At 40.9% G+C, this 27,669-nt stretch overlaps 2 protein-coding genes across 4 annotated transcripts in view; one reads left to right on the forward strand and one right to left on the reverse strand.

Moving 5' to 3' along the window:
- Positions 1-1,077: 1,077 nt before the first annotated feature.
- NUP50 (nucleoporin 50) lies at positions 1,078-16,316 on the forward strand. 2 transcript variants are annotated; one of them, XM_072341752.1, is made up of 8 exons: positions 1,078-1,323; positions 4,032-4,110; positions 4,832-4,915; positions 6,882-7,074; positions 7,734-8,393; positions 9,325-9,403; positions 10,609-10,727; positions 12,425-16,316. In XM_072341752.1, exons 2-8 carry the CDS (start codon positions 4,042-4,044, stop codon positions 12,625-12,627), a joined length of 1,407 nt encoding a protein of 468 aa, XP_072197853.1. In that variant the 5' UTR covers positions 1,078-1,323; positions 4,032-4,041; the 3' UTR covers positions 12,628-16,316. The 2 variants fall into 2 exon arrangements, with proteins under 2 accessions (XP_072197853.1, XP_072197862.1); XM_072341761.1 differs by lacking the exon at positions 1,078-1,323 and adding an exon at positions 1,942-2,064 and having other exon boundaries at positions 12,425-16,236.
- Positions 16,317-18,826: 2,510 nt separating this feature from the next.
- KIAA0930 (KIAA0930 ortholog) overlaps positions 18,827-27,669 on the reverse strand; it is a 64,178-nt gene continuing 55,335 nt past the window's right edge. Inside the window, exons 9-10 of one of the 2 annotated variants that reach the window (XM_072354184.1) lie at positions 26,679-26,834; positions 18,827-23,615 (exon numbers count right to left, since the gene is read on the reverse strand). In XM_072354184.1, coding sequence (XP_072210285.1) covers positions 23,575-23,615; positions 26,679-26,834 — 197 coding nt within the window. In that variant the 3' untranslated portion in view covers positions 18,827-23,574. The remainder of the gene's footprint in view (positions 23,616-26,678; positions 26,835-27,669) is intronic. The other variant, XM_072354175.1, reaches the window with a different exon arrangement.

Genomic DNA, 27,669 nt, shown 5'->3' on the forward strand with positions numbered 1-27,669 from the left:
ATGTTTTGGGGGCTAAGCAAGGCAAACAAACAACATGAAGCTCAGGGAAAAAAACCTCCACACTTAGAGAGAGAGGTCTGAGAACAAAGACCTGAACTTAGTTTTGCATGTGTATATTTTGAATATATTCAATATATCATAGAATTATAGGATGGCCTGGATTGAAAAGGACCACAGTGATCATCTTGTTTCAAACCCCTGCTATGTGCAGGGTGTCCAGCTACCTGACCAGGCTGCCCAGAGCCACATCCAGCCTGACCTTGAATGCCTGCAGTGAAGGGGCATCCACAGCCTCCTTGGGCAACCTGTTCCAGTGCATCACCACCCTCTGTGTTGGGGAACAGACCTCTGCTTCAGGAATTTTAAGGATGTCTGGCAAAAGAAAAATAAAAATCAGTGATATCTAGTGGAAGAGTTTTCATCTTTTTTTTTTTTTTTTTTTTTTTTTTTTCCCTCTCTCTTCCAAGTATTGAATTTGTAACAGAATAGCATGTTCTGAGAGCTTTCATTTGCAGTTACTCTTTTAAGGTTATACACTCTCTATACATGATGCAAACTCGTTTGGAGACACTGCTGTCAAGCTATAGGGCAGGCTGTTACTCCATCCTGGACTTAATCCCAGTTACTACCATACCACGGAGACATACTATCATACCACAAGCGAGGCAGTTATAGGTCAGCCAAGCAAACAACTGCTGCCGCCCCAAACCGGACCTGAGCGCAGCAGGCCGTGACTCAGCGGAGCTACGTCCAGCCGGGCGGAGCAGGCCAGCCGTGCCGCGCGTACCCTGGATGCCATGAGGCGACGGATCCCTCCTCAGAGCAGCAACGCCAGCTCCGGCTACCGGCTCCGGCGGCAGGAAGGACGCGCCTAAGTCACGTGACGACGAATTCGAACGAGCGGCGCGAGACGCCGACCACGCGCAGGAGCGGTCAGCCTCCCGCGAGACGCGCCGGAGCGAGGCCGCCCATTGGGCGGCGGCGGTCACGTGTCTCGCTTCCCAACGGCCGGCGGCGGGGCAGCGGCCTGCCCCGCCTCCTCCGTCCCTCGAGCGGCGGCCGCGGGGCGGGCGGCGCATGCGTGCTGGAGCGATCGCCGGGCCGGTGTCTTGTCTGGTTCCGAAGCCTCACGGCGGCACGAAATGGCGGCCTGACGCCGGGCTGCCAGACAGCGGAAAGACAGAGCGGGCGGCTGAGGGCCCCGGCGGGGGATGGTGAGAGGGCTCCGGAGCCGAGCAATCCGTAACCGGACTCTGCTTGCCAGCCGCAGCTTCGGCCCCGCGGCGAACGACACTCATCGGGCCGGGCCGCCGGGCCGCGCGGGTGAGTGGCAGTTCTTTCCCTCGTTCCCTTCCGTCTCCTCTCTTCCGTCTCCCCGGTGTGACCGCCCGGCCCCGCGGCGCTGCGGCAGGGCGAGGCTGGGGCCGCGGGGGCTGTTGCCGGTGGGATGGCGCCTGCCCGCCGCGGCCCCGGCCGGCCCTGAAGGCCCCGCCGCGTGGGAGCGAGCGGGGCGGGATCGCCTCCCCTCGGGGAGGGTCTGCGGGCGGGGAGAGGGGTGGCCTGGTTGGCCGTGTCACCCCGGCAGGAGGCCGGCGGATCGAAAAGCAGATTGGCGTTGGCAGCGGGAGTAAGGCCGGGTAGCGAGCTCACCCTGTAAGGTGTGCGGGTCCGGGTAGGCTCGCGACTTTAAAGGGCGGGTGGCGTTTTGAGGGACTGCGCTGGGAGATGGCAGGAATACGTTCCGCTACACAGGAAGGGCAGAGCTTCCATTTAATCACCGTGGAGGGAAGAACCGACGGTGTTCTGCGAGACTGCTGCTAGGATTCTGCAGAGGAAACGACGAGACAGAAGCCGTGTTGAAACAGCACGCCGTTTGAGGAAGCGAGAAGCCTGGCTCAGCTGCCCTGTGACTTCCGGGCCTGATGGCAGGCGACAGCAGCTTCCCGCTTAAGAGCAGGGGTGAAAAAAGCTCCGTAACGCTGGTCGTGCAGCCCCACCTTAGCTGGCTTAAGGCTCCCGAGTACTGCTGGGGTGACGGTGCCTTCTGTAGCTCCCAATTCTGAGGTTGTAAGTTGTGACGGTGCAAATTTTTGAACCCCCGTTGTAGAAGTTATGTTGTGAAGTGTAAGAGAAGTTCTTGTAATACTGCATTAACTCATTGGGTTGTAGTAGCTCAACAAAGCGTGTGTTGAGCTTCTTAAATAAAAAACTGTTTCTTGTAACTCCCATCTCAACCTGCACAGAGCACTTATGACAGAAAACTCCTGAAGGTTGTGCTGCATCTAAAAAATAACACAGAGATTGTTTTGTATTGCTTCCTGTTTCACAGGTTAGAAATGTCTAGAATCCTCTTGCTGCTGCCTTCATATAGGTTAGATTCTCTTGTCAGCTCCTATTTTCAGGCATGACCTAGAGAAATCATATGAAGACAAGTGGGTATAAAGAACCTGGAGCCTGAGCCAATTAGTTTGCCACTTTTTCCCCATAGTGGAGAACAGGCTTTCTGTTTAATATAGTGCTTGTAATGCTTTAATGGCTGTCATTAGGACTGGTAACGTGATCTTTTGTGGAATCTGATGGAGTAACTCTGGGTTAGTCTCATGAGCCTTTGAGCTGTGACCGCTGCCAATGAAATGCAACCTTGCCTTCCTCTGGTGGCAAGTGTTTGTGTGCCCCTGTGGGAAGCTGCACTGGGGAGACAATTGTAAAATAAGTCTTTTTAGGTTTTTTTCATTGGGTTAATTTAACCAGTTGCCTCATCTGCAGAGAATCATGTAGTACGTGGTAGGACCTCTTTCTTTTTCCCAGCAAAGTGGGGCTTATGCCATTTTAAAGCATTTACGTAGAACAGCTTTTTGCTTCCGCCCTTCTAAAAGATCCTAATAACTTGACTTGTGAAATTGACGGCTTTCAGTCACGACCTCTGTAAGTCTGCTGCTGTTCAGTTGGGTTTATTGTTCTGCTTAAAAAAGTAATAATGATTGGCTAAGGAAGACGTTCTGTATGTAATTACACATGATCATTTTTGGCTCTGAAATTCAGCTCTTTGTGGAATTAGGTGTTTTTTTTTTCAGGAGCAGCCTAAGAGGGCTTTTTGAGGAATTCTATTTCTTGTGCTTGCTTCAGACTTTGTATTGTAACTTTGTATTGCTACAGAACTACATACTTGATAAGCTTTCATATCTAATGCCAGATGAAATTGTCATCAAAACTTCTTTCTATATTAAATTTGAATGTCATGACTTGCCAGATCTTTCAGATAAAACAACATACCTGGATTCATTCTTTGTTTTTCATCACAGCTGATGAGTTTACAGAAATGGAAGTCAGAAGTTAAAACTACAGATATTAATTCTCCAGAGTTGACTTTACTGTTCAATAGCAAAAATACAGTTAGCTGCATACGTTAATAGCTTTAAAACCCCTGATAACACATAGGTGTCTTTTGGAAGAAAAGTCATCTGATTTATTTGCAATAGAATTTTTCAGCAATATGGTTCTTTGTAGGAGGGTATTGTTTTCATCCTTATCCAAAGTGAACTGGCTTTACTCGGTCATTATCAATATTGATTATAGGTGCTGGCAAGAAACTTCTCTCTTGCAAGGCTGTTAGGTTTTACCAGGTATCCTGAAGCAAGATGGACAGGGATATGTAATCTTTTAACTAGATCCTTTTGTATGTTTTTGTTGCTTTTTGCAGCCCATCAGCCTAATTGGTGACAAGTGATGGAACACAGAAAGGATTTTTTCTAGCTTGCTTCACTGCTGAAGAAGAATAACTTTGTGACTGAACTGCGTATTTCTTTTGTTGCTTGATTTTAGTATCAAGTATGGCTAATAACCACAACCCCAGTTTCGTGTGCTGTGTTGATTGTTGTTGCAACAAATGTTTCCAACTGTTGTTCTAATTTTGACTTAGTTCTTTGTGAACTCTGATTCCAGTTACTTGTTCAGTATAACAAAAGTTGAAGATCCCCTGCTTAGAATGACCGGGCAATTAAATCTGTGCATTTCTGATCATTTTTCTACAGGTGTGGAAAAATGGCGAAGAGAATAGCAGAAAAAGAACTGACCGACAGAAACTGGGATCAAGAAGATGAAGCTGAGGAGGTAGAACTATATATTAGATTCCTCAGATACATAGTTATTTACACATAGATTTTATTCATCTTGTGGTAAAGTGACATACTTTTTCCAACCAAATGAAATATCTTTATTTAAGGCATGTGTCTTATCTCTAAACAAACTGTGCTAGTTTCTGTGCTACTAACAAAAAAAGAAAGGCTTAGAGAGTATATGAAAGAGAACTGATAGGACTTTTGCAGAAAACTTCATCTCCTTACTTATTTTTGGGTAGTAATTAGTCATTAGCTACCTTTACCACTACTTGAACTGTGGAAAACTGGCAATATGTGTCAGCATACCTTATCTGAACTGGATATTGTTTGTAACAGTGTAACTGTTACTGATAGAGTACCTTCAGCAAAGTTAGTTTCCTTGTTGACTTGCTTGCCATTGTAAGTAGCAATTGAATTGCTTGCAGTAGTAAAATTGAGATTGCAGTCAGTATAAGGGGAAATTAAATGCAGAACAGGAAGAACGTAGCTGTGAAATATCAGCTAATCATCCAAGCACCTGGCAAGCTAATAGTAGAACTGTAATTTTCCTCATTTATTTTTACTTTTATTTTTAATTTCTTCTCTTACTTGTTAGGGAGAATTGTTACAGTTCTGTTCAAAAAGTATCTCAGGGTTTCAGTCATCTAGTCAGACTATGACAAATCAGTGTATTCTGAGAGTTTCACTAATAATTCCATGACTTTATCTCAAAGGTGGGAACCTTCTCAGTGGCTAGCGAGGAAGTCCTGAAGAACAGAGCTATTAAAAAAGCAAAGCGTCAGAATGTTGGATCAGAGGTAATGTAATCATTGAACATTAGTATCATAGTTTAAGTCAGTTGCAAAAAATGACATCTGTGTTCAAATCTTTATTCATTTTGGCTTGTAACAATTCTGTATAAAGTTTTCAATTTAAAGGTATTTGCAACTAGTCAACGGCTCCTCTTCCAATCCCAGCAGAGTTAGGAGCCTGGAAATCTAGCCTGGAAGCTACTAATTATTCATACTGGAGGGCTAGAGGATGTCCAAGGCAGTAAAAGCCATGTTATTAAGTTGGTCTAAGAGTGAAATAAATGTGTTCTGTTTAAAAACAGTAGTACTTTTTCCCCTAGGAGACCTTTAGTGTGTGACATACATTTGGCAATAATAAGTGGAACGTAGAAGGGAAGTTGGCCTTTCTTAGAGGTTTAGTTCCTGTGAAAGTATGAACTGGTCTAACCAGAGTGTAGTCCTTTCAGAAATCCTTGACAGGTGCTTTGTCATACATCTTTCTGTGAAACTTTCTTTCAAGATTGCATGTCCCGTGTTAGGAATTGGACAGTTTGTACCTACCATCCAGGTTGCTTTTAGATAGGACGAGACTAGGCTCAGTTATGAGCTATGTAGCTTTTTCTTATGTTCTTCTTTTTCCTTCTGTCCAAGCAATATAAATCTGGCAGCTGTCCCATCTCGCTTCTACCTCTGGTAGTTTTAGCCACCGTTGTGGTAGAGGATGCAGTTACTTTAAGAACTCTATTCGAAAGAGGATTACAGTGATGTTAAAGAAAAAAACCAAACACCCAGCACCTTTGACAGGAAGGATTCAGGGGTAAAATAAAATGGAAAGGCAGAATTGGTTGAGAAAGGGGACAAGATGATCACAGAAGAAATGATTGTAAGGTTTGTATTCAGCTGTCAGATATCAGAAATTGAAGAAGTATGATAGGCTACACAAAGTCTAGAAAGCAGGAGAGATGTCAGGATAGTTGGTTGTGTCTGTGTAATAAACCTGTGAAACATTTACAAAAAGATAAACTCCAAGTTTACTGAAGTTCATAAATGAAACAAGCAGAATGCCGCAAAGACAAAACAGGCTGCAGTTTATCTGGGTTGTCCAGAGAGAGGTAGGACTGATCAAAGGGACAGGATAAAAATAGCTAGCTGGAAATGAGATACAGAGGACTGAACTGGTAATGGTGAAGCACAAAGGGAAACAGAGCCCAGGCCTGCAGTGCCAGATAGTGAAAATGAACCTAAAATTGCTAAGTTCTGTTATTTCTCAGTGACAAAAGCACATGAACCTCACAAGATGTTCTCCTTTTCTCTGGTGGCTTTCCAGAGACACTGAAAGAAGAGAAATTCTACTTCAGTGACAAGAAAGATATGTAGTAGATAAAAGTAGCAGTGCCTTTTTGGGTGTTAAATGTGCTATATGACTATCTTATAAAAACGTTTAAAAAACTACGTCACAAAATACTATAGCAGTAGTGTTCAGAGCTGGGTAATGAAAAGGCTGCGGAATGCGGATGCGTTACATTATCAAGCACAGCCTGTCTTTGCTTTTCCCCATCAGTCACAATGGAATAATTTTGGTAAGCTCCTTAGGCATTACTGAGGTGACTACAAAGTGTGATGTTTTGATGAATCTGATGAGTGCTGGACTCTAATTGTGGCTGTTCCTGAAAATGAGTCTGCAGTTATATATTGCTTCATGATTATCTGAAGAAAACAAGATGCTATGAATGTGCGAGTAGGTAGACAAATACATCTGCTGCTCTGAACAATTTCTAGGTATTCACTTCCTGTAAATAGTTTATTTTCATTCCAATCCTCTGAGTCTTTTAAAAATAGTACCAGTATGTGTCATAAGGAAACTACTAATCCTGTTTACATAGCTGACTTGGAATAAGGGACATAAGGCACGGAATGGCACACTGAAATTTAATACTGGTAGCATTAAAAGCACAGTGATGCATATAACTGATTTTATTTATCTTCTCTCCAGCCTGAAAGTAGAGGAGCGTTTAAAGGGTTTAAAGGCTTTGTATTGCCTTCTGGAAAAGAAGGAGGTGGTTTCAGCGGATTTGGTAATGGTGCAGGAATAAAGCCTTTAGAAGGCCTGTCTAATGGAAATAGTAGTATCTTCAGTACTCCTTTCAGCGGTTTAAAGACAACGTCTGAAACAAAATCTGCTTTTGGTAAGCTTTAAATAACTTAATTTAATAGTGAATAAACGTATTCCAATAACTCTGTAGTTCTGTTTCTTAAAGATTTTAGACTAGTGGTGGGACGTGATATCAAATAAATGCAATTTTAAGAGGTAGAAACTACAATTAGATCTAATACTAGAGATAAAACTTACAGAGGCAAAGGGAGTGGAAGAAATTTGCTGCAGTACGCTCAATAGTATAAAAGAGCTGATAATGCATTCCAGTTAAATATTCATCCCAATTATCTGAATCTTATTAAAAAACAATACTGCTAATGGAAAATATCCTTTTAGTAGGTCTGACATCTTTATGGGTTTGTTTAGTTTTGTTTTTAATATTTTAAATGTTTTAAATATTTTGGCAGATCTAACTCTAGTCTTGTGCTTTGGTACTTAGTCCCTTAACTTTACAAGCCTCACTAAGTACTTCTGTCAACGTAGCAAGTTTAGATCTGTTTCATAGCATTGCCTGTTTACTCAGCCTGTGCTATCTGGCACACAGTGTTGTGATGCAATGAACTGTACATAACTGAGTGGTTTGGTAATTTGATACAGAAGTACTGAAAACATTAGCTTCACATTTTACAAACGAGAATACTTTATATCTTAAAAAAAGAGTGTTTCTAAACCATATTTTTCTTTTAATAGGATCCCCTGTGTCAAATGGTCCGACTACAACCACGCTTACTGAGAAGGCGGCTGCAAGCCCAAAAGCTAATGGTGGCAGCCAACCATCATCATCTGGCTATACTCAGAGCAAAGTCTGTAGCTCTAGTGTTTATCACAAACAGCTAGCAGCTCTGAACTGTTCTGTGCGTGACTGGATAGTTAAGCATGTAAACACAAACCCACTATGTGATCTGACACCTATCTTTAGAGACTATGAGAAGTATTTAGCAACTATTGAACAGCAACATGGAAACAGTAGTGATAGTGGCTCTGAAAACGAAAGCAACAAGACACCTGGCACACAGTCTGTTTCCACGTTTGGGAATTCAAAGCTACAGCAAGGATCAACTTTTCTATTTAACAACAAAACTGAGGATGCCTCTGACAAAAAAGCAGAAGCTGCATCGGAAAAAAGAGACCCATCAATAGGAGCTACGTCAAGTGTCTCGTTTAATATTGGCAAGAGTGGTCACAGTGCGGGTTTGAGTTCCTTTGGTTCAGGAACGCATAGCAGTTTCTCATTTTCTCCTGGAAATTCAGGTTTGTTTGGAAAAGATGCAAACCAGGCAAAATCTGTCACTGTGGTATCCACCAATGCGTTGGAAGCTCAGACAGAAAGTGGGAACAGTGAGGATAAAGGTAAATTCTATGTGTAAAAATCTTTTTAACAGTGAACTGTGAATGAATGTGACTTAAGAATACTGCAGAAATGAATTAATACTAAGTTGAATGAGGTCATAGTTCCTCTATCTAAAAGTTGCAGAATGATGCTACTGATACAGAATTCTCAGTATGGCATGTTGCTTAAGTAACACTGAAAATGTATGTGTATCAAAACCTATGCATGTCTGTCAGACTTGTAGTCAGCATAAGAATGTATTACAGAAAAGAAGAATGAACCCAATGAAATTTAAAGCAGCTGGTCCATTCATCTTTGAGCCTGCAGGACACCTAGATCCTATTGCTTTTCCCTGTAGGTTTATTAAAAGATTCCTCAACAAAATACTTGAGATATGAAACACTTTCATGCATCTTATTTGCAAGACTGCGAGAGACAAAGCTGCTTGCTATTGGAAGGTTTTTAGCTAAGTTGAATATTGTTAGCTGATAGAAATGCTGTAGCAGCTGAAATAACTGGAATGGCATAATCCTGCCTCTCGTCTGTCAGATCTGCAGCTGAGTACCCTTCCCCACATTAAACTCAGCCTCATATTATTATTACTGAAAGTTACTCCTAGAAATGTTAGAATGATTTTTTTCCCCTGAGAAAAGGTTTTAACTTAAGTTTGACTCATTAGGCTCTTTTTGCTGTGTTTTAATGCTTTTTGATTGGTTGGTGGGAGTTTGATGTTTTCATCTAATTGAAATTGAAGATGAGCATAGAATTGCTTGTCTGGGAAGGAAAAAAGACTTTCTATAAGTGAAACTAAGAGCCTACACTGATTTAAACATATTTTGGCAATCGCTGACAAGCATGTTTATATAACATCTATAGTCTGTAGTATGCATGAATTAATTCTAACACAAGCCTAATGTTAACATGTGGGATGTACTGAAACTTAATTTAAAGGTGGAGAAGAGGAGGAGGAAGAGCCACCAAAAGTCATTGTTAATGAAATAAAAGAAGATGATGCTTTCTACTCAAAGAAGTAAGTGTCTTTATCTTGGAATAGTGAGTCATCACTTTGAGGATAAAATTCATATCTACGTTTTGCAATTAACCATAGAAGTATAAAGATTAATGATGTGCATGTTGCCTTTCTAGCTTATACCCTATGTAGAACATGAAGTTCTGCCTGTAAAATCATAATTACAAAGACATGGAGGATCTTACTAATATTTTTGTGTTTCGAACACAGCACTGATGGCTATTTGTAATAAGGGTTTGTCTGTGTAAATTTATATTTTATTTTACAGCAATTGAAGAAATGTCTGCATTTGTAGCTGGTTTTTATTATTATTGCTTGTTGAACGATGCCTTTATAATAATTATAATTGCTGTTACTTATATAACAATAATATAGGACCACATAGGTTTATTTATTTATTTTCCTGACAATACTGCTTGTCATTTCAGTACTGAAAGGAATAGTCTCCTCTTACTAAGCTGATATGTACCACTGTACTGCATTTTGGGGTGCGTTACAAACAGCATAGGTCAGAAGAGGTGATTGTCCTGTTGTATCTAGCATTGGTGCAACCTTGTGTTTAGTATTGTGTGCAGATCCACACTACAAAAAGGATCTTTGAGTGCATACAGAGGAGGGCACCAAAGCCACTAAGAGGACAGGAGGGCATGTCCTATACAGGAGAAGCTGAGGACCAGTGGGCTATCCTGGATGGAGGAGAGGAGGCCAGGAGGCGATCTCACTGCTCTCTGCAAAAGCAGAAAGGGGTGCCAGACTCCGCTCCTGTGAACTGATTGCAGGATGGGGATGGCACAGAGCTGCACCAGGGGATGGTCAGACCGGACACTAGGAAAAACTTATTTACCATGAAGGTGGTCAAGCACTGGAGCAGGTTTCCTAGTGAGGTGCTTGATGTTTCACATCTGTCGGTGTTCAAGAGGTGTTTGTACGCTGCCCTCAGTAATATCCTAAAACTTTTGGTTAGCCCTGAAGCATTCAGGACTCAATCCTTGAACATCTCTTCCACCTGAACTGTTCTATCTGTTAGAAAACGAATCAAGTAAGGTCAGGAAGAATAAGGATTTATTACTCATAGCCCAGAAAGTTAACTGATTATTGTTAAACTGTTGGTTTCCTGGAAGTCAGACACATGGGTATACATATCTACTTGGGTTATCCTGCTATTTAATCTCAGTACAAACTAGTTTTGCTTTTCTTGTGCACAGGTGTAAACTATTCTACAAAAAGGATAATGAATTTAAAGAAAAAGGTGTAGGAACATTACACTTAAAACCAGCAGGAAACGAAAAAACTCAACTCCTAGTCCGAGCAGATACCAATTTAGGTAAGTAAACGTCTTCTAGTAACAAGTCTTGATGTAAGACTCTCTGCAAAGCATTAGGTTTATGTTACATAGTATAACTGATGAGATTCCTGATCTTAATTTTTTTTTTCCTTGAATAATTTCAAGCAATTGTACGCCTCTAACAAGTGTTCTGAAATAACGCACCTGAAGCGGTGCAAAGAAGTAAAAGGTTATAGTGGATGACTGGGTACTTTCTTCCATACTTTTGTTTTAGTAGCTATTCTCTATTTCTGAATGGCTGTGAAGATTGGCTTTAGGACTCCACAATCAAGTATAAATATATGTATCTGAGGTGTGATGAGTGTAGGTGAACATAATTTCTGCTGTGAAGTAGGCCAGGTGTCACCTGCTTTGATATTAATTGTAGCAAACACCTTTGCTACATCTTTAGTACCTCATTTCAACAAATGTGAAATGGAGTTCATGTTAACTTGGCAACTTCCATAAAATACAGTAAATTATGCTTATAAAAGATGTGAGAACTTGAGCCATGCTGTGCCTGCAAAGCAACTGGTAAATCTTACCTGAGTCTCACTTTGTTAAATGCTCTGGCAGGTCTGTAAAAACCCCCCACAGACCTATTAGGCAGAGTTTTCAAATATGTGGTGAGACTGGAACTCCTGAGTCAGTCGTTTCCAAATCAACGACTGCTTTTGATGGAAACAGGCAAGGTTTGCCTGATGAAAGGCAGTTCTTTTTAGCAATAAAACCTAAGGTAGATGGGTGGCTGTGATCATTTTCTTAAGGATTTGAAGAGGGTGAATAGAGCAGGTGAAAACTTGCTTTCTCCAACTTACGTACCCTATAACAGAAGTCTTAGTTTTCATTATGTTGATTTACATTCCCTCCAACATCATTTAGGTGATATTAGGAATTATCTTTTTCTAGCTCATACACTTCAGCTTGGTGACTCCAAGCACTGGTTTGTACAAGCAGCAACAGTCTTAGTGATGCACACTTTCCTTTTTGCTATCTTCACACAGTGCTGTATTACTTTCCTTAAATCTCACTGTGTTTGACAAACTGAACTGAAAAGGAAGGCGAAGACTGACTTTCCCATAAATACTACTACCGTGTTCTGAACTATTTACCAGGTTTACAAACTGTGTGCATCTTCTGTTGAAGCAGATTTGAGTTTGTTTGCAACTGTTTTAATAGACCACTAATACTGTGCATCTCCAACTCACTACGGAATTTAACAAGTTGACATAGGTTATTATTAGTAAGTGGTAGACCACATCAGCTGTGGTATATGATTTGAGGATACAAAGTATTTATTCTGTACTAGTTTGTCCGTTTTTAGATTAATATATGTCTGTATGTGTGTTAAAACTAACTTTTTGCTTTTGCTTATGAGCTGTGCATCAGAATGAGTAACTTGCATAAGCATTAAGTAGTGACTCGATTCCTTATTTGCTGATTCTCCCATGTTCCTTTTCCCTGTGTGTCTCTACTGTCACTTGATACTCCTCAGCTCACTCCGTTTAAAGCAGGAGCTGGATTCCTCCTTCCTACTGAGGAAATAAATCAGGGGCCGTGAGCAGATGCTTAAAGAATAAGACGCTGTGGAAGGAAGTGCCTTCCCTACTTAATAAGTATATACTAACATCCAGATTGTGGGGGAAAAAAGGTGAAAAATTGCTAAATTGAATTTTTTTCTCTCTTTTTACATGCAGGAAACATATTGTTGAACGTTCTAATTCCACCCAAGATGCCATGTACAAGAACCGGAAAAAACAACGTTCTTATAGTTTGTGTTCCTAATCCACCAATCGATGAGAATAACCCAACCGTTCCTGTCCCTATGTTAATAAGGGTGAAAACAAGCGAGGATGCAGATGAATTGCACAAAATCTTACTCGAGAAGAAGAAGGCTTAACTATGTCGCAGCCAGTGATTTGAGAAATTATTGCCAAACTGCTGCTGCTCTATTATTTTTTCCCTTCCATACCTTCACTTGAACACTTAACTCTTTATTCTGATACTAAGAACTGCTAGAGAAAGTCTGGAAAAAAAATCTGTGAGGAAAAGGTAAATGAGCTAATAAAAGTTTTAATAGAACACAAGTTTTGGACTGTGCTCCCTCATTTTTCAATGTCAAAATGCAGGACCTCTCTTCTGGATAAACTACACTGACTGAAATTAAAGCATGTTTTTAACACTGGTCAATTTGACTGAATGGACTGCAATCAGAGTATAAAATATGGTACCAGAGATTCCTCACAGACTGCAGTGCAATGCAACGGCCTCCTCTTTTGCAAGGATATTCCAATGTAACTGTTGAAACTGTTTCTGTACTCGAGATTTTTATTTTCAATTGGTCCATCATTCTGGTGAGACTTAATTTTTCAAACTATCTGTAATGACAATGTACCCAAACAGCAACAATGTATATTGTACTGTGTTTTAACTCTTACAGACTTGTGTGATTCTGAGACTGGGAGATTCTGGGATTCGGAGACTGCATCTCCAGCTATTTAATACAAAGTTAGCTTGCGTAGTCTTATCGACAATTAGTGTTTCTTAGAGAAGAACTGTCAGTTCTGTTCTTACTGTAGCAACAAGCTAATGATGTGCAATAGTATAAGTGGACAACTGGAAGACTGTTTATCTTGGACCACAACCACAGCTGGCATTTACTGGCTTTGACAAGTCAGAGGCAAAGGTTCTGATGTTTTCTTCCCTAATCTGTTGGGCAACACTGCAGCGCAGCAGAGGCAGAGCAGGAGGGGTACTTGTGTTGCTAGTTGCTAGTACTTTACTGAAGATAGCTTTTTGAAAGACAAAGTCCTGGATCTTTACAAATCCTTGTACGCTGGCTGTTACCAAGAATGCATGCACAAACATATGTCAATAATTATCTTTCCCATGTGCTCAAACTGCAGTGCATTGCTGCACTACCTAAAGCAGTAGTTCACAGCTTCGGGATGAGCTTTCTGTCCCAACCAGGGAGCACGCACTTATTTAATCAGTAACAGGTTTTAGCAGAGTTGAGATAAACCACATGGGAGCGATTCACTGATCCACAGAGCAAAACATTGTTTTGTTCTCGGTTTCCATCAGACCTTGTTCCATTATATAATCCTTTTCTTTTCCAAGTCTTGCCCTAGTTGGCTGGCAATTCCCTCATAAATATTTTTCTGCTTCATTTCCGTCTCTGAGAGCTATCAGAGAGCTGGACGCTAATGTTTGATTTGACTTCTGATTTGTTACAGGGACCAGCTCTGGGGATTTGGAAGAAACACACCACCCTGCTTCTGGCTAATTAGGCACAGAAGGAAAAACCAAACATTCACTAATGCAGCAGCATGATGTAACTCTCACAGGGGACGATACAATCTGTAACAGTGGCAGCCTGTGGTGGTGAAAAAAAGAAGTACCATTTGGAGATTCTTCTACCAGCTCTCCATGAGGGAACAAATGGCTGCTTTTAGTCCTAGTTGACTGCACAATTCAGGTTAAGGCCATTTTTTTCCCCCTGTTAACCATGAAGGAGGAAAACCTGATAGCATCTACTGCCCTCCTGACCAAAGTTCAAAAACAAAGGCCTTTGCTCACATTTCAGCTTCACTGAGATCACTGGAGTTCCATTTTTAACGCTCACGTGTAAGGGGAGCATAGGTACTGCATTAAGAATTATTCAATAAATACAAAGTTGTGCCTTTATTTTCTTGCACCCAGCTTAGTGCTTTACTGTTAATAACTGACATGACTTTCCTCACTTTTTATTTTTCTAAAGTCTTGCTGATACCTGAACTGGAGGCCAAAAGCTGAAGGCTTTCCTGGTAACTGTGTATGAATGAAAAACAGAACTATTGCCCGAAAGTTGATTTATAGGCTCAGGTGTATCGTCCAAGGGCTCAGTTCATTTGTCTTATGATTGTAGTGTCTTAACCTTTCTCCACGAAGCAGCATTTTTATAGGTTAAATTGCTGGATGGGGTGAGCAGATTCTTGTTATGCTTCTTACTTTAAGAGTAATTCAGTACAGATGGTTTCAGGTGTCTTAGTTTTCTGTTTATTTGCCCATGGGTACATAACCACAAATCCATTGAAGTGTGGACCAATTAAAACAGTTAGTTAAGAGACAAACTGAGCTTCCTAGGTATCTTTAATGACTCACCTCCAAAGCAAGGCAGTCGCAGCATTGATACGCTGGAGAACAATATTCATGGTAGCAAGGAATATCTTCTGTTAGCTGTGGGAAAGACTAACAGAGATGAATCGCAATTCTTTAGCAGCGTGTGTATTTATCAGTAAAGCCTGGGGAAAGGTAATAGAAATCTTGTGTTAATTACAGTGTCAGATACATGGTCTTAAAAGCATGGCTTGAAAAATGGGAAAGATTAACTGCAAATTAGAGATTTAATCAACATTCTTAGTGACCCTGCAATTATCTGGACTATGAAGCAGCAGGAGAAGTCAGTCAAATGTTTGACTTGGTGTTCAATTATAAAGCACAATCCTTCTCAGTACTGTTACTAAAACAAATCCATGACAAACCTTCAGTTTCTATTTAAATATTGAAATAAAGGGATATTTTTAAAAAGCCAGGGATTATTACATAGAAAACTGACTTAAAAGCAAGTTAGTGGGGAGAACGGAAACCAATGTATGCCTTCATAACTAAGTGGCTACACAAGGAAAGACTTTGATCAGAATTCCTGTTCAATGAGGCGTTCCTGTATCATGGTTGATACTTAATATATTGAACAGCCAGATATCAGACAGCTGATGCTAAAGATCTTAAGTTCCCTCCCCTAATTAGAGTGAATGCCTAGACTGTTAAAGCTGTAGGTAGGTGCTGGAGTGTCTAATGGGTGATATGCATTCTTCCTTTTGTTGCGATTTTGATGTTTCAGCAGCTTGAAAGCCTTTTCCCTCCCACCTTTCTGCTCCTCCAAGAAAAGAAAGTGAAGATCTCAGCTTCTTTTACTTCTCAGTGCCATCTCTAAGAGAGATTATTATAATTGTGGATTTGATTTTAAAATACCAGTTTGCTGTTTGCAAAGTCTTTTGCAGTGTACTTAAATGACCTATTTGGGAACACAACAGCATCTTCCTTTAATCTCTGCGCTGATGGACGTGAAAACTCAGATCTGTAGCTTAAATGAAGACGTTGCAGAATGCAAACCAATAAAGAGAGGTAAGGCTTTAGTAGCAGGAACTCTAGTTCAGCTCCCTTTGCAGCACTGTAACACTGAAAATGTTCTTAAAGACTTACTTCCCGATGCCTTAACTTATTTGCATCTGCTAAAGTTTTGTAGCTGGTGCCTGCGTGCAAAAATTTACCGTCATTAAACAATTTTAAGTGGCACGAGTTAGTATAAACTGAATGGAAATGCTGAATGTGATGATCTCTTAATAGACTTCAAACTGCTCTGAGTTTTCCAATGGATGCTTAGTTTTCACATGACTCATAACAATGTTTTCGTTAGTTCTCATGCATTGAAGTGTACAAAAATCCATGGGAAATGTGAATAAATGAATGAGAGAAACGTCTTGTGTGCATTCCTTTCACTTGGACTGTGCGCACATAAGAAAATAAAAATACAATCATCAGACTTGTAAAGAAAAGCTGTGTGTGTACAATGGCTTTCCAGTGCACCGTGAACTACTGAGTCCTTGAGAGTACGTCTATCATACAGCTGTGCTTTCTTCCATTGGCCACTCTTCCATCGGCCACTGTTGTGCTGTTTAGCCCTACCTCAATTCTCTCTATCGTTCTGGATCTGTATTCCCTCAAACAGGAGCTACTTCTTGCATGAGGATATAATTATTGGTCAGCAAATGTGACATTGATTTTAACACAGATAATTTAGTCCCTAACCTGGCACAAAATTTCATACTCCTTTGTACAAGTTAGTGTCCAAAACTGTCAAGCTCATAAAACACTGCTAACTTCCTCCATTTTCCATCATCCTCCAACCCTAGGTGTGGCTACAAACTTCAGATGTTACACCACAATGACTGTAATACTGCAGTGCACCCACAGTGAAAAACAACCACCACCACCTTTTAGATGATTTAACAGTAAGAAAGCAGAAGTAGTATAGTGTTGGCTCAGGGTGAAAGGATTAGGTTTCTACTCACATATCTCCTTTTGAAAGCACGTAATACCAAGAAGAAGTGCATATCTAAGAATAAATTGAATAATATCACAGTGCAAACTAATAAATGGAACCGAACCTGAAAATGAAAGATGGCACTATCCTCCAGTCTTCTAGACAACTTGTGGCTGGAGCTGTAAACCAAAGATTTTTCTGCCTGCAAGCCAGAATACAGCAAAAGTGACAGTGCAGACGACTGCAACTCCTGAATATCCAGACTCAAAGCGCAACACTTAAAGAACAGCCTGTATTACCAAAATCAATCTCTTTCCTAGTCTGGTAGGGAAACACCTCTCAGAGCAGAATAGTCACAGCAACTGAGCCACACAGAAGAACAGATCCATCCAAAAGAAACATTAACCCTAAGCTAAAGGCCACGCACATATTACAGGCTATAAAAACAAGCTGACGAGTAAACTTTACCGTAATACAAACAACACGTCCTCAGACAGATGATGGGTTCTAATCATTCTAGTGCTAAAGACGAAAGAAAAATCAAGAGCAACAGCCAATTGAGCAGTTTTGAGTAACACCACCTTCCAGTTGACACAACATTTGAAACTGAAAGAGTTTAGACAGAAGAGCAACAAACTTCCTTAGCTATTCAGTAGGTGGTGAGTGGATGACAACCTCTACACCACTCTGCACGTTATGTTATGAAGCTGCACAAAACAGGAGTGGTACACGAGAACCAGCAGAAGGATGGTGATGGTACACAACATGAAAATAGAGCCAGAAGAAAGTTACACTGTTTGACAGTCACTGATACACCTTTCCATGTTTCTGGCAGGCTTCCGTAAAAAGCAAATATCCAATACTGAAAAGAAAACCATAGGTCACATACCAAATACAACATCATTGACAATTTATGAAATCAAATGTTTTCTTACCTTTAAAAGGAAGTCAGAATGATCACCATGAATTATTATCTATGCTTGGTACATAAGGAGAAGATGAGTGGGTTATCTGTGGATATACTTAATAGGAAGTATGGAATTCTGAATTCCTTGTGGGCAATCAGACTTGAATAACAACTCTTCTTCTTCCTTGATGATCTATCTTCTTTTTTTCCCCAAGCACAGTGTAATTCCACACAAAAGCAGGGATGGAGGAATGGGCTCCACCAACCTACCCATCTTCAAGAGCAAAGCAATGCATCCAGACTTAGTGCAGGCATAAGGCACTCTGTTTCTAGGTGGCATCAGGTTTTGATGAACACATCGGTTTGCATATGAATTAAAGTTTGCATCACTGCCACCACCTTCCATTTATAATTTGCTTGTGTTTCATTTCAACTGTTTTTATGTAGAAGCCTACCCTCTGAAGCTGCCTACTATGAAATGTTAGTCACAGAAGTCAGCTAGAGAAGGAAGTTGCAGTGCCTTGCAATTCTTCAAATAAGAAAAAATGACTCAGTGTTGCTAAGTACAACTTAAGGTAGAAAAAGCAGGTAAGAGCTAAAGAGCAATCTCATTTTAACAATACTATTCAGGTCCATATTGAAGTTCTTCCTATATTTATCATGAAGAAATCCCTGTAGCTTCTCAATATTACACTCTAGTCAAGTCTAAACACTTATGGCTATCTAGCTTAGTTTAAAAGAAAACATCTCTTTAGAAGGGATGATTTTCTGTTGCTTGGTTTTGGATTGTTGTTTGTTTTTGTTTGTTTGTTTCATTTTGCTTTTATTTTAAGCATCAACAGCTAATGGAAAACTCAAACAGACTTTTAAGACAGATGCAGTAGCACAGTGACTTGAACCCTCTTTCCCTTCATACAACGTGATTCAGCAAGCAGAGCCAAATTAGACCTTGCCCAAAGTGGAATAAAAATGGAGAGTAAATAGGCTTTTCTCATGAGTGTCTATTTAGCAGTACTTAATACAAGGGCCACAGAGTGCCACCAGTAAGGAATACATTCAAGCTCAAAAAAATCACCAGGTATGGTTGAGAGAAAACACTTAAAGTTTGCGGTCATTTAAGAGGTCTGTTTATTGGCTGCAGGGTCCAACACCTACTTTGCTGCTGCCATACTCAAAATCAACTCTATTTTTGGTGCACAGAGGTTCTCCTTGCACTTTGTTTCAAGGGCTCAATACAGTACCAGCATGATTTCCAACCCAGCATCTTTTAATCAACACTGATGATCAATGAGGCAAAAAACAAACCATGCAACATGTGTTTGTTCAATAAAATTAAGCTGAGAGTATTTATATATATATACACACACATACACACAAAATGTTCAACACCGTAGCCTTCTTGCAGTCTTGACCAAGCATCCAAACACCTATGCTCAGATGTAATATTGTTTGGTGCAAAAGCCACTTATTGAACAATGCCTTCCACTGGATTCTACTGCACCTATTTTTGACACCGAATTTTTGTTACACACCGGCACCATACACTTTCAGTCTTATCACACAGAACAAGGTAAGGCATTCACAGACATCCAATTGCTCCGACCTCAAGACTTCCATTTTCCAGAGCTTTCAGCCACAACCTCTGAAGACCATGAGAACCTAACAGGAAGGGCGCGACTGTAGGAGATGGAGAGTTATTCCAAGAACCATCAACTTATTTCTTTCTTAAACCTCATTGGAACAACAGGACTTAGGCACTTTTAAAGATTTCACATCTTTAATAAGGGGAAGCTTTAGACTACAGGGTGAGCAACCATCTGGGAAGTGAAACATTCGTGATTGGCAAGCAGCAGCTTGATAACCTAACCTAAGTCTCCTTACACAGACTCCATATATAGTGTTCTGTAGAGAACCTCAGAGAGTAGCACTCTGCACATGAGGGTCTGCCAGAAGAAATCTGTTTGCACAACCAAGGACCCAACTGTTAAATTAAAACATGGTAAAATAATATATTTCAGGCAAAACATTGTAGTTTGAAAAATCACTCTTGCAAACAACTCCCTTTTCAGGATAGCACACTGTGCCCAGAAATGGAAAACCGAGTAACATGGATTCACATCCCAACGTGCTCAAGCCTTGGAAGCAATGAAGACTGAGAGAACAAAAAAAAGAAGGAACACAAACCAACACAAACTGAATTTGCCAAGACAGCTGAAAGATTTGTTGAATTTCTAGAAATGGCTTCTTTTCAAAGGAGTCTTGGATCCCATCCTGCGCTGGCTGGCACTAAGAGAATGTGATTTTACATACGCTGTGGTCTCTAAGGCAAAGCAATAATCTGCTAATACAAAATAAGTAATTTAAGAGCTTTCTGTACAAATCAAATGCTTTCTACATGCTAAATGTATAAGAGTGAAAAATCCGTGCAGGCTGAGAAAACGTACAGCCTTGTATATTGTCAGACATCAAATGCAACACCAGTGAAGAGTTGGTTGAAGCAGTAAACCTCAGGTCCACAGAGGGAGTGAATGGGCAGGATGAGGGAAACTAAGTTAGTATTGAGGGATGGCGAGATCCTGCAAATAAATAAAACAATTCTGCAAAGCAACCCAAATTTGTTAACAGTGCTGCCTTCTCAGAGCTGTTGCCAAGCATCAACATGAATCTAATGAAAACCACCACATTCCAACAGTCAGGACATCAACAGCCATACACTGCTGCAGTCCGTACAGCATGCACAACATTCCAGTCTGTTTCTCAGCAATTTAAACGACCAACGGAGGCTCAAATCTATTGGTTTAGTGCTTTAGAGCATAGAATTTAACCCATCCATCCCCCTTTCCAAATTAAAAAGGTGAGAGGTTTCTAACTAACATTCCCTTTTCTTTTTTGGTATAGTGCAATAGCAAGCTAAAGGCCCAGCTGTGCCACCCTGACTCAGACAGAAGTTATGTCATCTTCCCTGTCAGTCTGTCTGTATGAGGATAATACATTACAATTTTTTTTAGGGATTACTTAAAAGCAAAATAAAATACACATTTTCTCTCCTATCACTTGATCACAATGTAAGGAAATTCAGCACAAGCAAGAACTCTAAGTCAGTTGCTTAGAGTGAATAGTTGAGAATGGAGAAAATCTAATTTGCTCCCAAAAGTACCAGACATTCAATAAACGTTTTGATCTCTGTTTACCAGCAATATCCATCTGGGCATACCTGTAGCCCTTTTGTACTTAAAAAACAAAAAAAAAGGTGAGTCTTCTATGCATATACTGCACATCTGCTAGCAGGATAAAATACATCAATTAACTCTTCTACAGGACGTTTACATTCAGCCCTTCAAAAACCAGACATCAGATTCATCCACGTCCACATAACAAAGCAGACAATACTTCTTGCTTAGTAGACTTGAGGTTTGCGCTGTCCTTTCCATAACATTGCCTTTCTGCTACTTCAGAATCTTTCCCTATTTGCTTAAAAATCTTACATAAGTTCTGCTCAGGTCTTTCAGACCACATGACATCAAGCTGTCTGAACTTAACACACTGGTATCCAAATGCATTAAAAGTTACTTTTGACTAGGCAGTGTTTGGGTACCTACCATTTGGGTTCCAGTGTTCATTGTTTCTGTTTAATCAAACTGTTATCAATTGTCAGTAGCAGTACAAATATTAACCCATTCTCCCTTCCCTCCCTAGTGACTACTGAAAGAAAACAGCACAACTTTCCCATTCCAATATGAAAATGCAGAACATGGAACACCTTCAGAGGCTTCTGAGTAGGACAGGTCTCCTAGCTGAAGACTTCCTGGCATGGCTAAAGGGAGGGAGAGTATTTGCACTGACTGGCATTAGGTGCACTGCCAGAGATCTCAAGCAAGCACCTGGGCTGCCTATGAAGTTCCCTGAGAGAACATTTCAGCTGCTCTTTCAGGAGTCCACCTCTCTGGTAAGATGGCCCAGACACCTCACCTGCACACCTCAAGCGTGAACAGCCTCACATGAAGCGTCCTCTCCTACAGAGCAAAACTCAGTCTGCAATATGCAAAGTGGCCTTGCTGGCAACGACAGAGTGAACTTCCTAATGCTGTCACAAAACATCTGTAGCAAGCAGAAAGTGGTCAGATGTCCTTGCTATGCACTCATGCTGCCAGTCTCAGAAATGCCATCACTCAGCACAAAGGTGACTACTCCCAGGTCTAGCCTCAAACAAGAAAAGACCTTACCACACTGGATTCATCATGTTGGGCTGCATGACAGTTAACCTATCTTTAATGCAGAAGTGAAGCTATTCCCATGGAACTTGGTCTGAGGAAAAAAAGCAGAAAGTCCTATCTGAGAGGTTAAGTCATCAGATGCTATTGAGAAAATATCACAGCACTTTGGGAAAGGTTGAGTTTGAGGGAGACAAAAGGTCCGGGCTCAGAGCACATACCATATTGGTAAGTATGGCACCAGCATTAGAGTTCAGGTGCTCAGCATCTGAAAAGTGACGAAAATGGCACCTTCACTCTCTATGGATCTTTGTGCGTATATCAGAGTGCCTCATGCTACCCCACGCTTTGCTTCACCAGTTAGGCAGCTAAAAACAAAGTGACCCATGGCTAGCTCCCACATCAATGCGATGAATCCAGCTGCAGTAGACACAACAACTCATCATTTAGATTTCACGTGTCAAGGACAGCAGTTGTGTTGTTTTGAGAAAGCTGCATTTTACCTGTAAACATAAGGCATTTTTCCTGAGAGCTCCTGGCACAACTTTCAAACCTCCCACTAGGACATTTTTAGTCACTTTTCAGAGCAGGATCACAGTTAAACCTTCTGCCTTGAAAGAAAACTCCTTGTGCTTCGGCATGTTACAACAGTACAGCAGAACGTGACCAGGCAATGAAGAATCTGGGAAAGCTGCCCAGACATTAATCAGCTCGCATGACCTCCTTGGTCACAAACACTACCACAAGGACAACTTTTCGTACTATGGTCCAGTGCATGCAGGAGGATGTTGTTTATCAGTAAGATTTTAAGTTTCTGGAGTCCACGTGAGGTTTCCAGTTTTTCCACTTTAGCTTCCGACTCGCGTGGACTCAGCTAAAAGAGATAAGCAGCATTAGTAGTGGATATGAACCTCAGCTTTACTATATAGCAGCACATTTTAGCCTTCTTTTCCCTGGCTCAGTTTTTTCACCAGTTCTTGAGGATGAAAATGTTCTTTGGTAGATACAGGAATTTGTCAGCAGAGTTCTCCTGTCCTAACACTGGCACATGAACAAATGGGAACATCTTAAGCCTCTTCCAATCTCTGACCTAACCCACTGCACATAACCGAACGGCAATGTGTTTTTATAGCATCTTTTCCCTTTTCCCCCCTCAACAGGAATTCATCTTATCCCTTCAGTCTCAACACATACACACACCCACACACACAAAGCCAATCCAACAAGGAGAGTATGGACGAGAGTCAATGGAACAACGTTCATTAGTACATCATTATGAAATTGTTTCTTTCAAAGAATATAAAGTTTAACACATTCTGTACATGTTGTTGGTTTCTCAGTTATAAAGTAAACCCAGTAATAAACTGTTCATAAAGCAATGACACATTTCAGACACAGCCCCTTCTTTTGTTTTGTTGAAAGTCCTCTTCCAGTCGGAAACACTCAAGTGATGTACTGCAAGTATGCATATGGTGTATGACAGCAGAGGAAGGAAGAAAGAGGCACTTTTGATCGGCTGGTATTCTTTGACTTCCCTTTTTCTGCGGAGGTTTATGTTCCTGACGCTAGATGGTAGTGTTAGCACAGAAAACTGCTGAGGTTAGGCACTTGGCAACAAGGCTCCAAGGCTGTGCCCGCTCTCTGCTATGTCATCAGAATTGGTTTCTGCCGCACTTCCAGGATATCTGGGGAAGGGAGAGAAACAAACAGAAACAGCACACTTAGGAGGCTCCTGGAAATAGCCACCACACAAGCAATTCTGGACTGCAGCATACACCCCTTGTTACACCACTAATGGAATTCAAAACACAACTAGCATAAAATTCTGCCTATAAATGAAGTCTGATCCAAATATTCCCTACCTGAAAGATGCTAAGCCTCAAGTATATCCCATCACATATACATGATACCTGACCTAAGTATCATTTATAGTGGCACAACACGTGTCTAGACATGGAGAGAGTGGCAGTCTTCCAAAGGAAAAAAAGTTGAAGCATGAAAGGACATGCCAATGTTTGGTTTTTTCCTTCTTGAAGAGAGAAATGCACCATCCTCAAAAACCTGAAGAAGATTTTTGGCTCTGAAGATGCGTGTACAAGCAATTTAACAGTTTCATCTATTTTATAGCCTGAAGTCTACACTCCTGCACTCTACCGGCCGTGGGTTGCTTAGCACGTAGGGAGAGAAGGCCTGAAGCAGAGGAAGTCTTATTAATACACAAAGTCCAGATAGTCTTGAATATACTTCAATCACTATCCCTAGGATTTTAATTTTGCAGTACAGGCTTCCCTCAGCTATCCAGAGGACATGAACTTCTTCCCATAATGCTCCCTCCCTATAGGAAAGCTAGCACTGACACTAATGCGTTCACTAAAAAAAGGACTGCAAATAGGCCCTACTTGACATGCCATGCTCAAGTAAATACCGACAGTGAAAAACTGCAGATTAAAATCCTGCCTTACAACCCAGACATTTTACATCCTATTTCTGTGTTTCTCGGTATACTCACTGACTCCTGCAACCATACGTTAAACAAATTTAAGTCTCTGAAAGTACATTCAAGCTAAAAGCAAATACTTGAGCATGGAGGCACTTGTGCCACCCAGTTCAGCAAGTATTACATGCCAACAGGAACAGTGCATTTTGTGTGAGCTCTAAAATGCCTGTGGCAAGAGAGAGCAAGCTTGATAACCCCAGCTAATTAGCTGTAACAGTACCGACACGATTATCATAACTAATAATTATATATTTTGCTGAAACAAATCAAGATCCATTTTTAATCATAGAGGATCAGTTCTTAATGGATTTTTTTTTTCATTTCTTCTCAGCTGAAATCAATTCCTACCCTATATGCAGTGAAATGGCAAATAATGTAGAAGCATCTCTTTAAGTATAGTTTTCTACCTCATCAGCTAGTTTTCTTTCTCTGTAGAGAACCATTATACTTTTGCAACAGAGTCTGACACCTCTGCCTACAAATGAAGACTGTAGCTATTACTACCACACTAGCATAGTACAACATGACATTAATAGCACACCCATGCTTTCTTCCCATCTCTTATCAGATGATTAATCTGTTTAACAACAGATTAACAAGTTCTTTCCTCTTGGTTACTTTTCAGGAACAGTCTGGAAATAACCACTGTGTAATATGTTTGTCCTCTTTTTAGACCCAGACAAGAAAAAGCAGGCACTGATCAAAAGTGACCCAGTGAATGCCAAGAGAAAGATTAAATTCACAGATGAAGTTAGAAGGCTCTTCAAAGGTTAGGACAGGACTTTGAATTGATCTATGATCATAACCTTATTGCAGGGGGTGCCAACTTAATTCAAACCCAGAATTCAGAGTTAGGTATCTCAGGCACAACCACTGACAATTTCTACCTGTATCAAACTTCCTCTGTATCTGAGATTGTCTATGTGTACTTTCAGAAAGAAGGCATTTCAGGGCTTCACTTAGAATGCATGAAGAGAGTGGATACTAAGACTAATAACATACAGATGCAAGAAACTACCACTGTATTTGTAGTGGGATTTACAGAGAAGAGAATGCTTACGAAAATTGAGAAAGCAATAATATTTAAGCATCCCAGAGTCCCAGACGGGCCATCATACTGCAAGCTATATCCCAGAGACTCTAGCATGCCTGTTGATTGCTAGAGTTCAAACAGATAAGTAGTTTTCCTTGGTTCACCTGTAATTTTAGACATACAAGGATTATTTGGGGAAAAAATGGAAACCTCATTACCTGCCTTCAGGTTGAAAAATACAACTTATTGTGATGCTGTAGTCACAGAATTATAGAATAGAACCTTAAAGATCATGGAGCTCCAACCCTCCTATTGTAGGCAGGGCTGCCACCCACCAGCTCAGGCTGCCCAGGGCCCCATCCAACCTGGCCTTGACCACTTCCCTTGCCCTTTGATAATCTTTGTGGCCTTCCTCTAGATCTGTTCCACCAGCTCTGCATCCTTCTTGTGCTGGGGGTCCCAGGCCTGGATGTAGCACTCCAGACAGGACCTCATGAGGGCAGACACGATCATTTGCCTTGCTCTGCTGGCTATCCCTCTTCTGATAAAGCCCAGGATACAGCTGGCCTTCTGGGTTGCAAGTGCACCCTGAAAATCCAGCTAAACAAACACAGACTTGACTATCATCAATATAGCAATTGGCAGAGCTAGACCATCAACTCAGGACTGATTGTTCACAGTGCAACACAAAAATCATTTAGTTCAGTTAAAGAAACTTGGTGCCTAAGAGACTTACAGACAGTGTGGATTCTTGGATCAATCCAAGAAACTCATTTAGAAAACAAATCTAGGACTCAGCATTGGCAGAAGAGGTCACTAAATTCCAAAGCTACCTTTCCATAGCCCTCTCAGTCACATGTCTCTGCTACATACATCTATTGTTCAGTGGATAGTTACACAAAGAATTGCCTTGCACTCAGGAAGTAGATGAACTTTATATTTCAGCATTTTAACCATTAACGTTCCTCTGGAAGTAAAAACTACCAACTTGTTTGAATCCTCACAAAGGAAAACCAGCTCAAAGCCTGAGAACAACTGACACCATTCCACTTGTTTACATTGATTTGCTGTTACAGTCAGCAAATAGGGTTTGTTGAGGTTACATTTCCTGTCAGAGAAAAGCTTGTTCCTCTGTTTTAATAGCAAAATCCCACAACACAGGGGCAATCTGGGAGAACCAAGTAACTCTGTTTATAGGTAACGCATCTTAAAATTCACCTGTTAAAATTCGATGCAATGGCAAAGTGATGTAAGTTAAGTGTGCATAGAGAAGAAAGTTTTCATCTGTTCTGTTCAGTTTCAGCCACGAGCCCACCAGAGACCGTCCTGTCCCAGATAAGGAACGCGACCTCAGATTTGTTGCATTGTGCAGATCTGTAAAGATAGAAGACAGCAAATTTTGAAGTGACTGCACTTTCACTGTAAGACTCAATGTAAGCTTCTGAAAGTCAAAGAAAAAGGAAACCCAACTGTCCACCTTCTAGAGATCACACAGCATGTCACTTATTTTTAAATGAGTCAGAGTGTGCCCAATACAGAATCCACTATTTACACTGAAGCTTATGCACTAGAGCACCAGCTGGCAGCAGTAGTAAATTATCCACTAATAGGTCAGCAAGAAGAGGGAGGAGAGGGAATCAAGGAACTGCACAAGCAAAATCCTGCTCCATCCCTCCTTTGTATATAAAATAATAGAATACCCTTACAACAATACCCTTACTCATGTTGAAGTGTAACAGAAAGAAAATCTGAAAGTCTGATCCAAGCTCTGAGATTCACAATCACTTGCTTAAAAATAGGTTCTGATTAAACAGAGGCCCTAGCAAAGTAAAAAGCGGCAGCTACTCCAGCAATGCACATAACATAGAATTAGAAAAATCTTGATTTCCTTCCCTGTAAATATGTACGGCCAAACAGAGGGAATCCCTCTTCCCACATAGTAGAACTTATCAACAGCACCATGGTGATCAGGTCAGAATGACCTAACTCTGGTAGCTATAATAGGATCAGTTCTCCTGCTGTGTCATGCTTGCACACAGCAAAAGCAAGTGAAGTATCTCAGGCTGTTCCTGTCTTCAACAGGTCTGTTTGTACTGGAGCCAGGTCTGCAAGCAGCACTGGCCAGATCCAGATCAAGAATATTACCGACCTTCAGACAAGCCAGTTATTCTCCACCAACAAGGCCAAGACATAGCAGAATTTCCCTACA

This window comes from Excalfactoria chinensis, chromosome 1 (assembly GCF_039878825.1).
Source record: "Excalfactoria chinensis isolate bCotChi1 chromosome 1, bCotChi1.hap2, whole genome shotgun sequence".
Classification (NCBI taxonomy): domain Eukaryota; kingdom Metazoa; phylum Chordata; class Aves; order Galliformes; family Phasianidae; genus Excalfactoria; species Excalfactoria chinensis.